This window comes from Clupea harengus, chromosome 4, assembly GCF_900700415.2.
Source record: "Clupea harengus chromosome 4, Ch_v2.0.2, whole genome shotgun sequence".
Taxonomy (NCBI): domain Eukaryota; kingdom Metazoa; phylum Chordata; class Actinopteri; order Clupeiformes; family Clupeidae; genus Clupea; species Clupea harengus.
Window position 1 is genome coordinate 7,123,204 of NC_045155.1, and position 15,239 is coordinate 7,138,442.

The 15,239-nt window shown below is 44.8% G+C and overlaps 1 protein-coding gene across 5 annotated transcripts in view; it reads right to left on the minus strand.

The window, feature by feature from the left end:
- Positions 1-15,239, minus strand: part of atp2b3b (ATPase plasma membrane Ca2+ transporting 3b) — a 47,763-nt gene that overhangs the window by 28,940 nt on the left and 3,584 nt on the right. For all 5 annotated transcript variants that reach the window (XM_031565948.2, XM_031565947.2, XM_031565945.2 and 2 more), the window contains exons 2-5: positions 8,985-9,745; positions 3,204-3,401; positions 1,609-1,866; positions 699-824 (exon numbers count right to left, since the gene is read on the minus strand). In XM_031565948.2, coding sequence (XP_031421808.1) covers positions 699-824; positions 1,609-1,866; positions 3,204-3,401; positions 8,985-9,213 — 811 coding nt within the window. In that variant the 5' untranslated portion in view covers positions 9,214-9,745. The remainder of the gene's footprint in view (positions 1-698; positions 825-1,608; positions 1,867-3,203; positions 3,402-8,984; positions 9,746-15,239) is intronic.

The window sequence follows — 15,239 nt, forward strand, 5'->3', positions numbered from 1 at the left end:
AGTGTTCACCTCAGACATTCTAATTCGAATGCACCTCAGAAACACACCAATACATACACACACAGACACACACACACACACACACACACACACACACAATGGCATGCCAATTACTTCCCTAAATAAGATGTTATGTCCACATACTTCGACATCTTCCTTTTCCAGAAACCCAAAAATAAAGTAGACAGAATCATGTTTGGCTTTCTAAAAATATCCGTTGAAAAAAGATGGTGCTGACGCTGGCGTTTGGGAGCACAGCTCAGGAAGCAGGGAACTCTGGGAGATCTGATTATGCACATCTGGATCTCTCCTGTGTGTCTCGGTTACTCACACAGACACGCGGCGCCAGGAAGGTCACCAGCTGGGCGGCACAGCCACAAAAAAACCCAGTGCCGGACAATAAAGAGGCATTTTGCTTTATCAGTGGCAATAAGCATGTACAGGTGCACCTTCTAGGGAGGATGGTATCAAATTTGGGGACTTCCCTACCACCGCCACCCTCCCAACACAAACAAACATACGAACACAGCGCAACACATACTTGGTTATATATCCACACATATACACAAATTCATGTAATTAAGCAGCCACGTGTACAACCAATGCCACAGATGGCCCCTTCAAGCACTCCTGAATGTATGGTGAATGTACTGTGTATGAATATCACACAGAAAAAAAGACAAAGCAAGGCAGCGCACCGGAGAGGAGCATAGGGTCCTTATCGGCAGACTTGGTGACATGATCAGACTCCCCCGTTAGGGAGCTCTCATCAATCTTCAGGTCGTTGCCTTGAATCAGGATACCATCAGCTGGCAGGAGGTCACCTGTCAGAGGAGAGGAGGAGCAGCAGAGGAGAGGAGAGGAGAGAATGGAAGAGGAGAGGAGAGGAGAGGAGAGGAGAGGAGAGAATGGAAGAGGAGAGGAGAGGAGAGGAGAGGAGAGGAGAGAATGGAAGAGGAGAGGAGAGGAGCGGAGAGGAGAGGAGAGGAGAGGAGAGGAGAGGAGAGGAGAGGAGTGGAGAGGAGAGCGCATCACTGGATGTATTTAAATCTATTTCAGAAGGCCTGGTTTAGAAACAAACAGCACATCAATGCAATGAATAATGTTCAGGGTTACACTGCAGAAGGCGGACTATAGCGCGATAAAAATGGTAAAATGTGAAATATCTATTTATAATGCACTGCACATAAATATATCTCAGATAAAAAAAGAAGAAATGAATCCCTATTTTTATTGAACCGAAAAAGGAATGTGGGCTACATTGCTGCCTGTTTTCTGTCTAAATAAGGACAAAAAAAGACACTATTGCTCATATTCAGCTTTTGCTTGAAAAAAAATAGGGTTATATCACTTTATATAAATATTTTCAGGGCTATTTTAGCCTGCAGTACGGAAATAGAGAATGTTCTGCAATGTATATCCTTTTTGCTAAACCCTCTGAAATTCCAAATGCACCCAGAAGCAGACTCTACAGGTCCATTCAGCCCTTGTTAACAAGACTCATTAAAGCTAATTAGGCATCATTAAAACATGGCATTTGTGGTGGGAATTTGGTGAATGTGTTTATGTGTGTGTGTGTGGGGGGGGGGAGGTTGGTTACTAACTGACCGTATTTAACCTGGGCCACATCCCCCACTACCAACTCGGCCACGGGGATCTGGATGACGTTGCTGTTGCGCACCACGGCGAAGCGCTGCTCCTGCTCGATGCGGCTCTGCAGCCCGCGGAACTGCTTCTCCTTGCTCCAGTCGTTGAAGGCAGTCACCAGCACCACGCAGATGACCGACAGCAAGATGGCCGCGCCCTCGATCCAGCCCGCCTCTGCCTCGCCCTCGTCCTCCGCACCCCCCGCCACGTTCCCGCACACTGGTTGGGGGGGGCAAAGACGGCACTGTCAGTGGGTTGCTGACGATCATTAGAGTTCAGTACAGAGAGTTGAACATGTGCTCCTCTTGCATGGTCATGTGTATGAGTGAGCCCACTGGAAGCTCAAGCACTGTTGGTGGCCCTGTAACTCATGGCAAAAACAGCCCACTAGCCAGGCTAGGCCCCTGTAACTCATGGTAAAACAGCACACTAGCCAGTCTGTGCCGAGCTCATGGGTTTAATTTCCAGGGGGCACACATATAGTTAGAGGTATGCACACTGATTATAGGTATGCCTTCCCTGCAGTGCAGTTCACAGTGGGCAAATTTGCTGGGAAACTTTGAACTGGATTATTGGTAAATATGTTATCGTAAATTATGAAGTGTATGCAATAATACATTAAATGTATGCAATGCGGTACGCTGCTTTACAAGATAATGCACCCAAGGTTTACCTTACAACGTAATTTAAATACCTGATAAACAAATAAAGATGTTTCCTACTTTCACCTGCTCTATTTATGGACGCAGTGATTTTCTTCATATAACATGACCACAGAATTCTAATCCTTCCTCTCATTCCTGCTGCACTGTTTCTTTCTTCTTCTCACCTTACCTACCACCCCTCCCTTTTCTGTTCTCTCTGTTTTCTCTCTCTCCATCCCTCCTCTCTCTCCATCCCTCCTCTCTCTCCCCCTCTCCCTCCAGTCGTTACTTTACTTACCACCCACCCACTCTCTCTCTCAGCATCTCTCCTCCCACTCGCCCACCCACCCACACGCTCTCCCGCTCTCCCTCACCATCCCTCTGCCCACTCTCGGTCTCTCACTCTCACTCTTTGTCTCTCTCTCTCTTTCTCTTTAAAATACCTTTCATTCATTGCTCTCACATTCTGCTCCCCAACATCTACATGTATTCACTTAGCAGATTTTCACCTTTTTATCGACACTGACACACTATACAGGTCAGGGAGCCTTTACATATATGTGCCTGCTGGGACTCAAACCCGCGGCATTGGTGGGGTTTGCAGCTTGCTCTACCAGTTGATTGACAGCTTTTCCCTTTTCCCCTTTCTATCAGTTTCTGCAGTTTTCTCTGTTTGATGTTGGAATCCTAGGAAATCTCTGCATCCACTCCTAAAATTGTAGAGGGAAAATAATAGAAACTATCAGACTCTTTACTGTCTGTCTTTTCTTTTTCTCTCTCAGTCCATCTAACAGTCTCCCTTTCTCTGTATGTTTCTCACATCTCTCTTTTTTTGTCCTTTTACACCTCTGTCTCTCTCTGTCCCTCTGTGTGTCTCTCTCTGTGCCTGTGTCTGTGTGTCTGTCTGCTTACTTTCCAAATCCTCCCCTGGTGGCTGGTAGAAGGACAGGGCCAGGGAGATGATGGCGGCGATCTCCAGGATGATGAGGGTGACATCCTGCAGTGCCTCCCACACCAGCTCCAGGAAGGTCTTGGCCTTCTTTGGGGGTATGAAGTTCTGGCCGAACGTCTGCCTGCGCTTCTCCAAGTCTTCCGGGTTCCCCGATAGGCCTGGAGAAAGGAGGAAAAAAAATGCATGCGCACGCACACACACACACACACACACACACACACACACGACCCAGGTCAACATTCCCGTAGGCTGTGGATGTTCTAAACCACACGTTCACTCCCACCAAGACTCCATCAACATGCAATCGCCCACATACTATCAGAATCAATATCCATACCTTGCAGTCCATACCATGCAGTTTTACCATTTCATTCATTATTACTTTGACGCACATATAAACGGTAAACGGTATGTATTTATGCAACTTCACACATGAACACTCATTAAAACAAAGTACTGTTAGCTCCAACAGTGCTCTTTTTAGTCCCACGAAACCTTAAAAACTAACTTCCGAGTTGAACTAAACTGAAAGAGATATTGCGAGAAACTAGTGAATAGCTTCACTCAAAATCAAAATGACTCTTTGTCATAAAAAAATTACACAATATTGATATGTATTTTTATATTTCAAATATCAACAGTACACTTGATGTCTCTTGTAGAACAGAAAACAAAAGTGATGCATTAAGATAATATCATTACAATCATTACAATAAAACATACCAGTCAAAAAAATTCTTAATGACATAATCACATGTCATAAACCTTTATGTCATGATGTCACATTTATATTATTATGCATGGCATCATCATGCAAACGTTATAATTGCATATGTTTTGCTTGGCATAAAATATCTGGTATGAATGACACACAAAAATCTGTAACTCCAAACCTTAGAGGTGTAAACATCAGCTAAGTGAAACTTTTTTGTTTTTGTTGTTGTTGTTGTTGCCATGATTGCTTATACCCGTACACTGAATCTCAGTTCAAATATCCATAAGCCCTTCTACTGTTATCACACCGTTCATCTGCAGTGCATTACATCTACTATGACAACATCCATCCATTTTATTCAATCAATCCATTTTTTTTACCGCTGTGGTCAGATTGACAGATAAGAGCACGGACTGGAGAACACCACAGAGAGGAAGGGCCAACAGATCTGATTCCTGCCAAAAACCCGAGGTGCAAGGTACAAGACTGCAACACCAACAACAACATGGTTAACCCTCTCTTTGGTCACTCTCTCTTCCTCTTCCTCTCTCGCTCTCTCTCGTTTTCTCTCTGTCCTTTTCTCACGCATAGCAAGCAAGCAGTTTCCATGGTGATGAAGACATCAAGCACAAAATTGTGTGCGGCTCTTCAACTTCCTGTCTCAAAGCACCTTTTCGCCCAGCTACAGATGATGTCACCTCACACAAGCAGTCCAGAACATGGAGAAAACGGATTTTTGATTGGCCTGCAGTGATGGCAGTTCTCTCTCTCTCTCTCTCTCTCTCTCTCTCTCTCTCCCCCCCCCCCCCTCTCTCCCTCTCGTTCTAGAAGAGGGTCGGTGTTTTGGCTCTTTCCTTTAACCTTGGTTTTGGGCTTGAAAACTTGGCCCAGACTGGTTCAGTCCAGCCACGAATGCCTGATGAGTAACGATGCAAATTAAGGTCACAGCAGAGAACTGTGAAGTAGCTTGCTGCACACTCTGACTCGAGTTAACAGACCTCGTAGGAATGCCAAAAGCACTCGCATTATTTATTTCGAACCAAACATGGACAGAAATTGTTTATGCAGTGGTCTGTCTATGTTTGGCCGAGCGTACATTAACCGTAGAGGACTCTAGCTGTGTACACGTGGCCAGGCTGCAGTGGTCCATTAACATTTTCTCCACACGCCCAAGTAGAAGGTGCGTACTGTAGACTAACATCTCCAACCTAGCAAGTAACAAGTGTCCTACCAGGAGAGCTAACTGTTACATTTAGTTTGAGCAGAGGTTGAGAAGATTAAGTGGGCTTGTGTGTGTGTGTGTGTGTGTGTGTGTGTGTGTGTGTGTGTGTGTGTGTGTGTGTGTGTGTGTGTGTGGGTGTGTGTGTGTGTGTGTGGAATGGGTGATGGAGGAGAGGAAGCCACCTGAGGAAGATGAGTAAAAAAAATGCTGAGTGGTCCTGACTGCACCTCCCTCCCTCCCTTTGAAGAATCTCATTTTCTCAAACCTGTTTTCCTCTCTCTCTCTCTCTCTCGTTCTCTCGCTCTCTCTCCCTTACTCCTACTCTCCTTCTCCCTCTCTTCCTTTCTAGCTCACTCTCTCTTTCCCTCCCTCCATCTCCCCTTGATGTGTCCTTGACAATGCGGCAAGCAGCTCTAGCTTTCCTTCTGACTTCCTCTCTCTCTCCCTGTCTCCTTCTTTCTCCCTCTCTCTCTCTCTCCCTGTCTCCTTCTCTGTTCCTCTCTCTCTCTCTCCTTGTCTCCTTTTCTCTTCCTCTCTCCCTCTCTCCCTGTCTCCTTCTCTCTTCCTCCCTCCCTCTCTCCCTCTCTCCATGTCTCCTTCTCTGTTCCTCTCCCTCTCTCTACCTCTCTATTTCTCTGTTCCTCTATCTCTCTCTCTCTCTCTCTATCTCTCTCCCTCTCTCTCTCTCTCTTTCTCTCTCTCTCCAATGCATTCATACTGCAGTGTAGGGGGTCAATGTGTGTTATGGTCTGATTGACTGACAGGTCCACACCCGTTATTGGGTGTCGTGTTACGGAGGAAAGGCGCTGATGTGATTGGTTCCCTACAGTCAATGCATTCTTCTCGTTATTCACCAGGAAAAGGTGCTGCCAGTGTTGAAAGGACTCCTAATGCACCTCCATTTACAGAACCTCATCTTCACAGTGTCAGTTTCACTCAGCATCACTTGTTCACCATCATCTCTCCCTCTCTCTGTCTATTTCTCTCTCTCCCTCTTTCTGTCTCTCTCTATCTATTTCTCTCTCTCCCGCTCTCCTGTTTTGTCATGCTTTGCAAACATACACCACCCTGAAAAATCTGTCAGACAGCCAGTACACACACCAATAAAAACACCAAAGAACAAACTAATTAGAAGTTCTCTCTCATTCTCAGTCACACACACACACAGAGTGCTTCCCAGACACACAAGCATTCAGCCATTAGAAAACCATCTGGACGCTAATTTTTAACTGCAAACTTTTACAACCGTATTCAGTACAGGCAGACATTAACATGCCCACCTTTAAAGACCACTAGTAATACACATACCTTTAAAGATCAGCAATACACACATCTTTAAAGATGAGTAATATGCACACCTTTAAATATCAGCAATGTACACACCTTCTAAGATCTGCACACTTAAAGATCACCAGTAATACGCACACCTTTAAAGACCACCAGTAATACACAGACCCTTAAAGATCAGCAATACACACATCTTTACAGATCAGTAATACTCACACCTAACAGCAGTATTACAGTCGCAGGGACACCATTACAGACCAGTTTAAAAGAACGCAGTCATAGACACTGGACCACTTATGTCTGCACTGAATTTCAAATCACTGAGAGGCTCTCTTTCTCTGATAATTTATCTATATTATAATGTTTTCTGTTTCCTTGCAGTAACACACCTATGACAACATATACTGCGCGACACCTGCAGGAATGCACCACACAAGTGGCACGTCCCCCTAAAACTTAGGAATATGTCCAGGTTGTGATTGAGAACCCCTCAATCCGCATCTCTCCTCTGACAACAGAGTGCTGTTTACCCAGTAACCTCCTCTTCCTACACCCACCATGCCACCGACAGCTCCGTAGCCTAGCAACCTAACAGGAACGCGAGTATGGAGAGTGGGAAGTTGGCCGAGTGAGACAAGGGAGAGAAATGGTGGATACGAAGATAGGGAGGGGGGAGACATAGTGAGAGTTGTGGTGAGAGAGAGGGAGAGGGAAAGGAAGGAAGGAAGGAAGGAAGGAAGGAAGGAAGGAAGAGATATAGAAAGAAAAAAGAAAAAGAAACAAAGACAGTTAAGAAGAAAAGAAAAGATAAAGAAAAAAAGAAAGAAAGGTAAGTTCAGAAGTGAATGACAAAGAGAGAAAGAGGGAGAAAGAAAGAAAGAAAGAAAGAAAGAAAGGTAAGACCAGATCAGAATGAAAAAATGGGGAAAGAGAGACAGAGAGAGAGAGATGGGGAGAAGAGAGCAATAGAGAGGCGGACAGAGAGGGAGATAATAAAAGAGAGAGAGAGAGACCGGGGAGAGAGATAGAGAGAAAGATAGAGAGACCGGGGAGAGAAAGAGAGATAGAGAGAGAGAGACCGGGGAGAGGGGTAAGGCGAATTCTCTGTGGGTGTCGCTCCTGTCAGGCCCCACCTAAAGTTGATTTATGCTTCTGCGTAGAATCTACACTGTAGGTATGGCATAGCCGCGTACCCTACACCGTAGCCTGACACACACCTCCCCAAAAATGTAACTACATGTTGCGGCAACGCAGACCGCAATTAATGTGATTGATCTGCTAGCCCGACATTTGGAGGGGTGTTGATGACTTTGCTAACGCAGACATTATAGCGAGTTGACAGGTCAACAAATAATCACGCCACTATGAATTGCTGCATGCTGTTTAACTTCACTAGCAAGCTGTCTACTTCTACTGGTAACATGGCTAACGTTGTTAGATAGCTGGCTGGGAAATGCCTCATAAAGTACCTCAGACGTATTTTTTTGTTACAATAACAGGGTTATCAGATTGTACAGTTTCTTTTTCTCTGTAACCTTAAAACAATCGAAGCAAAAAAAGCCAAACGAAGTACGAAGTACATTTATATACAAACATGTCCGTCCACGTCCACCATCTTTGTTTACTAGCATTGCAGAGCGACGCAGATGCACCAGCGCACAGGTATGAATGCTCACAATGGCATAGGCCACTTGCGTAGCCTAACGAGGAGCCTCTGCATAAAGCCTACATACAGCTAAAAAAAATCAACCTTAAGTCTGAGTGAAGCTGAGCCCCAGGATGCCTGATCCCTGCACACACACACACACACACACACACACACACACACACACACACACACACACACACACACACACACACACACACACACACACACACACACACACACACACACACACACACACACACACACACACACACACTGATCCCTGCACACACACCCACACTGATCCCTGCACACACACACACACACTGATCCCTGCACACAGCCCTTTTATCAGGCCTGCCCTTCAGTCAGGACCATTTTACACCAACACCAAGACAAGACGGCCCATATCTGTGAAGAGCCAAGACAAGGTGGAGACTTTCAACTGTGAAGACCAAGATAAAACCCAGACTGAAAGTGAATATATCAAGACCAAGACTGAGACCCCAATTAATTATAATAAGGGCAAAAAATACACAAAGTACCACAAAATATGAGTATTTGTATATCCATGTGTTTATCCATACTTGCTAATATCATAAACTAAGTTGGATCATAGGCGATTTTGTTGACCTCCCTGCTGTGCTGTTAGATGCTCTGCTGTTGACTAGATTCAGCAGTGCGCCAAGGAGGCAGATGAGAGCAGGAAAATTAAATTCTATTTTGGGAGATGATAAGAGAATTTCTTTAAAAAAGTAAAAGAGAGAGGAGTGTGTGTGTGTGTGTGTGTGTGTGTGTGTGTGTGTGTGTGTGTGAGTGAGTGAGTCTAACAGACAGAAGGGTGAGTGAGTCAGCGTGGGGGGGGGTCGTACCCTCATTGCAGGAGGACTTGAGTCGTTGGCAGAGGCCTTCCGTGTCGTCGTAGCTCTCCTGAATCTTCTGCAGCGCCTCTGGCCCCCTCATCTCCATCAGATCACGGAGCTCAGTCAGCGTCACCCCGAAGTCCCCTGTGTGGTTGTTGGCCTCCGCACCCCCGGCCCGCTTGGGGTAAAACTCCACCGTACTGTTGGCCATGTCGCCCATGGTTGCTGTCGTCGACATTTTCTCCGTTTCAGATTTGGAGGGTGTTCCCTTGGCTCACTACGAGGGTAATTTATCCCTGTTTGTTTTCAGGGCAGTTTTAAGGGCCTTTGAAAAAGCTAGAAGAATGAGTCTGATATTAATAACAGGGGGGATCTTTGGAATAAATCTACACTCCTTTTTCGCTTTTCTCCCACCCCCCACTCCTCTCCCTCCCTCAGAGCCCTCTAACTCTCCATAAGAGGAGGACTAGCGAGGACAGGACGGCTAGCTTCACCCGTTTTATTTTTCTCCTCTTTTCTTATTCTCTAAACAGAAGACTCCAGCTTGCTCCAGTCTACCCCCATCCCCAGAGGGTCAACAGTACGAGGGATCAGCGCTCACCCAATCCATCAGGAACCAAACGGGGGGGGGGGGGGATTAGAGGGGGAGAGGAGAGGGACAACTGACGATCAATCTGGGTCCCGGGCCGGAGAATTTGGCTCTTGGGAGAGGTCAAGAGGTCACCGATCAGGGATGAGAGTGCGTGGTCTTATGGCACTGGCAAAATAACCTGCAGGAAGAGAGAGGAAAAGAACACTGAGAACAGAGTGGGTGTCACGTCTTCATTACATTCACTTGTATGGTTGCAATCTTTGTTTATTAATTTAAGAAAAAATGTACGATTTCGGTCATGAAAAAAGCCCTAATTATGACATTCCTAAAAAGCCAAACTTTTGACTCTAAACCCCAATCTTTCAAAGGTCTTTGGTGCTTTTAATTAAATAAAGAATGAGGCTCACTACAGTTAATTAAATATTACATAGGCATTAACACAGTGGATTGCAATATTGCACAGGGTCATATTCGGGCCACAGTTAACTGCCTCCTTGTCTTTTCCTCCTTTCCTCTGCTATATCGCCCTGCTTTCTCCCTTCTGCTTCATTTTATCTCTCTTTTTCTCAGACTCCATAGGGTAATTCACAATCGGGTGTGTAATGTGTCAAAAGATCGCAGATGGATTTAAATAAGTATGAGAGCACCAGGAATAAAAGGGACAAACACTGAGATGAAAGAGAATCTGCAGGTGCACTGACACTGGCGAGAGATGTACACATCGTGAAGCACACATACTGAGGTACAACTGACAAGGCGAGAGATGTACACATACTGAAGCACACATACTGAAGTACACATCGTAAGGTACACATACTGAAGCACACATACTGAAGTACACATGGTAAGGCACACATACTGAAGCAAACATACTGAAGTACACATGGTAAGGCACACATACTGAAGCACACATTGTGAAGTACACATCGTGAAGCACACATACTGAAGCACACATACTGAAGTACACATCGTGAAGCACACATACTGAAGTACACATCGTAAAGCACACATACTGAAGCACACATACTGAAGTACACATCGTAAAGCACACATACTGAGGCACACATACTGAAGCACATATTGTGAAGTACACATCGTTAAACACACATACTGAAGCACACATCGTAAAGCATGCGTACTGAAGCACACATACTGAAGTACACATCGTAAAGCACACGTACTGAAGCATAAATACTGAAGCACACATACTGAAGTTCAACTGTGAGAAAAAAAACTGCAGCTTTACATAGAACAAAAAAAAAGAAAGAAAGAAATGAATGTCATCAGCACATGGTTGTTATGGCAACGTAGCGATACACTGGACTCCAACAAAGATGTTTCAGCCTTTCATCTCTTTTTCTTTTTCTCTCACTCTTTCTCTTCCTCCCCCCCTTAATATTCTCACATCCTCTGTCCTCTTACCTGGTGGTGCTACATCTCTCTGTCACATGAGCATATGTGCTTATAAGTATCTCTTTTTCTGTCTCTTTCTCTCCCTCTCTCTATCCTATAACTATATGTGAAATATAGAGTGTGGTGTGTCTGTGTGGTACGGTATGTGTGTGTTTTGTGTGTATAGTGCGAGTCTGCATCAGGGTCTCTCCATGTCCATTCTAAGCGGAGAGTATTCATTTATGAGTGAGTCACATCGAGTCAAGCCCTCTCTCAGGCGCTGACTCACCCTTTCATTCTCACATCCCTAACCCCACCCCCTGATCTGCAGCAATGCACCCTTCGCTGGCCCAGGGAGGAAGCTTTTCAGCGTCGCACATCGCCACTGTCATGGCACGCCGTTGTGGCAGATATCACAAGCGGTCGGTGCCGTTACCCGGCTAGGCCTATGGGTGCCCGGACAGATCAAAGCATTGCAAGATGGCCGAAAGCACAAGTGTTGCTCTGACACATCAGGGACTTGCAGTAAGGACTGTGACAACAACTTAGATTAGAAGCTTGCAAAGGAATTCACAATGGGAAACACAAATGCTAATCTTATGCTAATGTTTGGGCATTAACAAGACTTCTCTGGGCAGTACGTTCTCCAGAACATTCTTATTGATGGTTATTTTTCCTGGGGTAGTTCAGTAAACAGCTCCATTTAAGTGATAGATTGCTATTGTCATCTAAACGTAATGCTAGCCTTTGCCAATACACCTCCACCAAGCATCCAGCATCCCTGATGGCACTCACACCAATTAGCTCAAGTTGAAAGTGAGAGAGAGAGAGAGAGCGAGAGAGAGAACCAGCCTTACATAAATGTGCGTGGTGCTTATGTAATGCAAAAGTAACCAAGCACCTCTCCTTCTGCTCAAACCTACATGTAGGTACACACTGACATGCACATGCACATGCGCAGACACGCAGACACACACACACACACACACACACACACACACACACACACACACACACACACACACACACACACACACACACACACACACACACACACACACACACACACACACACACACGGAAACACACACACAAACGGAAACACATGTAAACAGACACACACAAGAGCGCAAAACACACACCCAAACAAGTCATACTCCTATCCCTCATAAGTCTGAACTGTGTGGCGACAGTGGTACAGGAGGTAGAGAAGTCGTCTAGTAATCAGGTGGTTGCTAGTTCGATTCCCTGTCGAAGCGTCCTTGAGCAAGACATTGGACCCCTAATTGCTCCTGATGTGCAGTGTGCCATCAATGTAAAATGTGTATACATTGTAAGTCGCACATATGTAAGTCGCTTTGGATAAAAGCGTCTGCTAAATGACTAAATGTAAATGAACTGCAAAAATAGTTTTATGGCCAGAGACAGATTTTACAGCAACATCTGATGCACAAAAACAACATTTAAATCTGCTTTCACCACATGAAAATAAAATGACATTTATATGAGCCCAATTAAAGATTATATTTTGTTTATTTGTTGCAACACCCATTCATTATTTAACTGAGTTACATAGAGGAAGCAATGTAAAAAAAAATGTACCTCTTAGATACTGTGGTTGTTACTTCAGGCATTAAGAAACATCGTAGCAATAATGCTTGATTGTATTAAACCATATATATAAGCCTCCATGTCAAAACAGTATATGCGGATATCGGTTGAAATAAAACATATTGGTATATATTCACCGTTTTCAAAAATCAAGAAAATAATTTTGCTGACTTTTTCAGGAATAACAGTTGAAAAAGGTGGAATGTTGCAGAAAAAAAAGAAGATGGATTATAAGAAGACAAAGACCAAGAAGAACAGGAAGAAAAAAGAGAAAACCTGCAGAAGCTGTAAGGTGATGAGTCAATCTCCTACTCCTTTCACTCTGGATCTCAGATTGCAAGCGCGGGAGAGAGAGAGCTCTGACAGAGCCTCACACTAGAGTGGCCCTCACTGAACACTGACACACTCACAGAGTGACGACGGTGTCATCATGCTGACAAACTCCTAACTGAAAAAACGCACTCCGACACTGACTGGAACTCTGGCAACAGGCAACATGTCTTACGAAAGTTCTTTTCAGAAAATAGTTTAAAAGCTTGTGGCTATGGGATTTCTAATGTACACAAGACCTACAGCATGGACGTAAGAGGACAGTATAGCAGAGTACTTTTGTTTAAAAATTTTTTTACAAAAAAAACTAAAAAAAAAAATTTCTGTCATTACTACCGTATTCCAGCTTCAGCAGAACGTGTCACATTTCTACATCTTCATGTTGTTGCACACACTTGAAAGTGTTTGGAAGGATCCAGCACAGAGTTTCTAACAGGCTTAAAATAGCACTAATGAGAGAGGAGTTTTAGCAAGCACTAGTCAACTCACACCCACTTAATCCAGGCAGACATAAGGCATCTTATGGAATTGAAATCTTGACATTAATTCGCTGTCAGGATGCGTTTCTCTGGCCAGAAACGTTCCCACTAAAGAAAGACCGGGGTGACTGCCTCCTGATGGGCCGTTTCCCAAAATGGAACAAAGAAAAGAAAGAAAAAAAGAAAGACAAAGAAAAAAAGACAAACAACAAATAGTCCATTCCTGAGCTACTTAGATTTCCCAGGTCAAACATCAAATAGCTTCAGACGCTATTTTTCTCTGGGATGATGGATTTTCAGGCTACATAAGAACACCCTTCATCTCAATGTGTGTGTGTGTGTGTGACACGCCTCTGTGTTTGCGTGTGTGCCTGAGTGTGTAGATGTGTGTTTGTATGTGTGTGTGTGTGTGTGTGTGTGTGTGTGTGTGTGTGTGTGTGTGTGTGTGTGTGTGTGTGTGTGTGTGTGTGTGTGTGTGTGTGTGTGTGTGTGTGTGTGTGCACCTGTCTGTGTAATACAGAGACAAAAACTCATTCTCCTACAAGCCTCCCTCCTCACCTTGTGGTGGCTGGAGCCACTGCAAAACAAATCCATTTCAAAGCTGGACTGACAGGGCTTTGCACCGGTGAAGAGACAGGCAGACAAGACAGTAATGAATTATTGTCACACTGAGTGAGAATAAAGGCAATTCCAGTTCATTTGGACTGAGCTGAGCTGACACCTTCCCAACAGACTGTCGTGCCCAAACACACACACACACACACACACACACACACACACACACACACACACACAAAGATGGAAAAACAGACAAACACAGTGCAACACACACATTCTGTAGAATAATTTAGGAACCCTTCAGTTCCTGTGGTTTGTGTTCCTCATATCATTCTGCTGTGGCAGAATTCCTTCTGCTCTTCAGGGTTTTTGTCCACAGTTTTTTTCCACCAATGTTTTTTATTATCCCGCAAGGCTCCATTCAACTTTGTAAATACGTCTGAGCATCTACCAGCAGAGAGACAAGAAAGACTACATCCTTAATAACTAACCTTATACACATACATACATACTGTATGTGTGTGTGTATGTGTATGTATGTTCTAATTAAAGGCAAATTTCAAATGACTTCGTCATGAAACGTACAGATCTGCTCACACACACAGTTGAATGCATTCTCACACACAGAAGGGCGAAGATTTGCAAAAGACACTCCACAGGAACTGTGCCAAGCAGCCTCTCGTCAACGGTTACTCACTTTTTCATGATTGCACTCATGACGCCCGTGCAACTGTAAAATATTCAGATCTTTGTATTCATTTGACACCCCAAACTCCCCAAAAAGTAATTGATTTCTCCCTGTCTCTTCCATTCGAGCCACCTCCATCCCCCCTCTCTCTCTCTCTCTCTCTCTCCCTCTCCCTCTCTCTCTCTCCCTCTCTCTCTCTCTCTCTCTCCCTCTCGCTCTCTCCTTCTCTCTCTGTTCTCCCAATAATCCCTCCATCTCTTCTACACTCACTGCAGTGGCCTGTATTCATTACACAGGTTCCAGTATTTCAGGAAAGCCATGGACTGCGCTGGCGTATTAGTCTGTGGGGAGTAACATAAGCCCTGCACCTCTGGGCATCTGAGTAGAGGCGTCTGAGACAGGTCTCTGGACAACACAGGGATTTCAGGGATGTTGGATCACTTCTTACGGCAGGGATTGGAGGATTCATTGTTCTGGCAGACAGTACCTTCATAGCGAGGCTGTACACCTCTCATGGCTGAGTCCGCTGCCACACCCTAGATACGGAGGGGGTGACGAGGAGCGTCCTGTGCGAATGTGTCTATGCAGACGAACAAGGATGAATATGTAGGGTT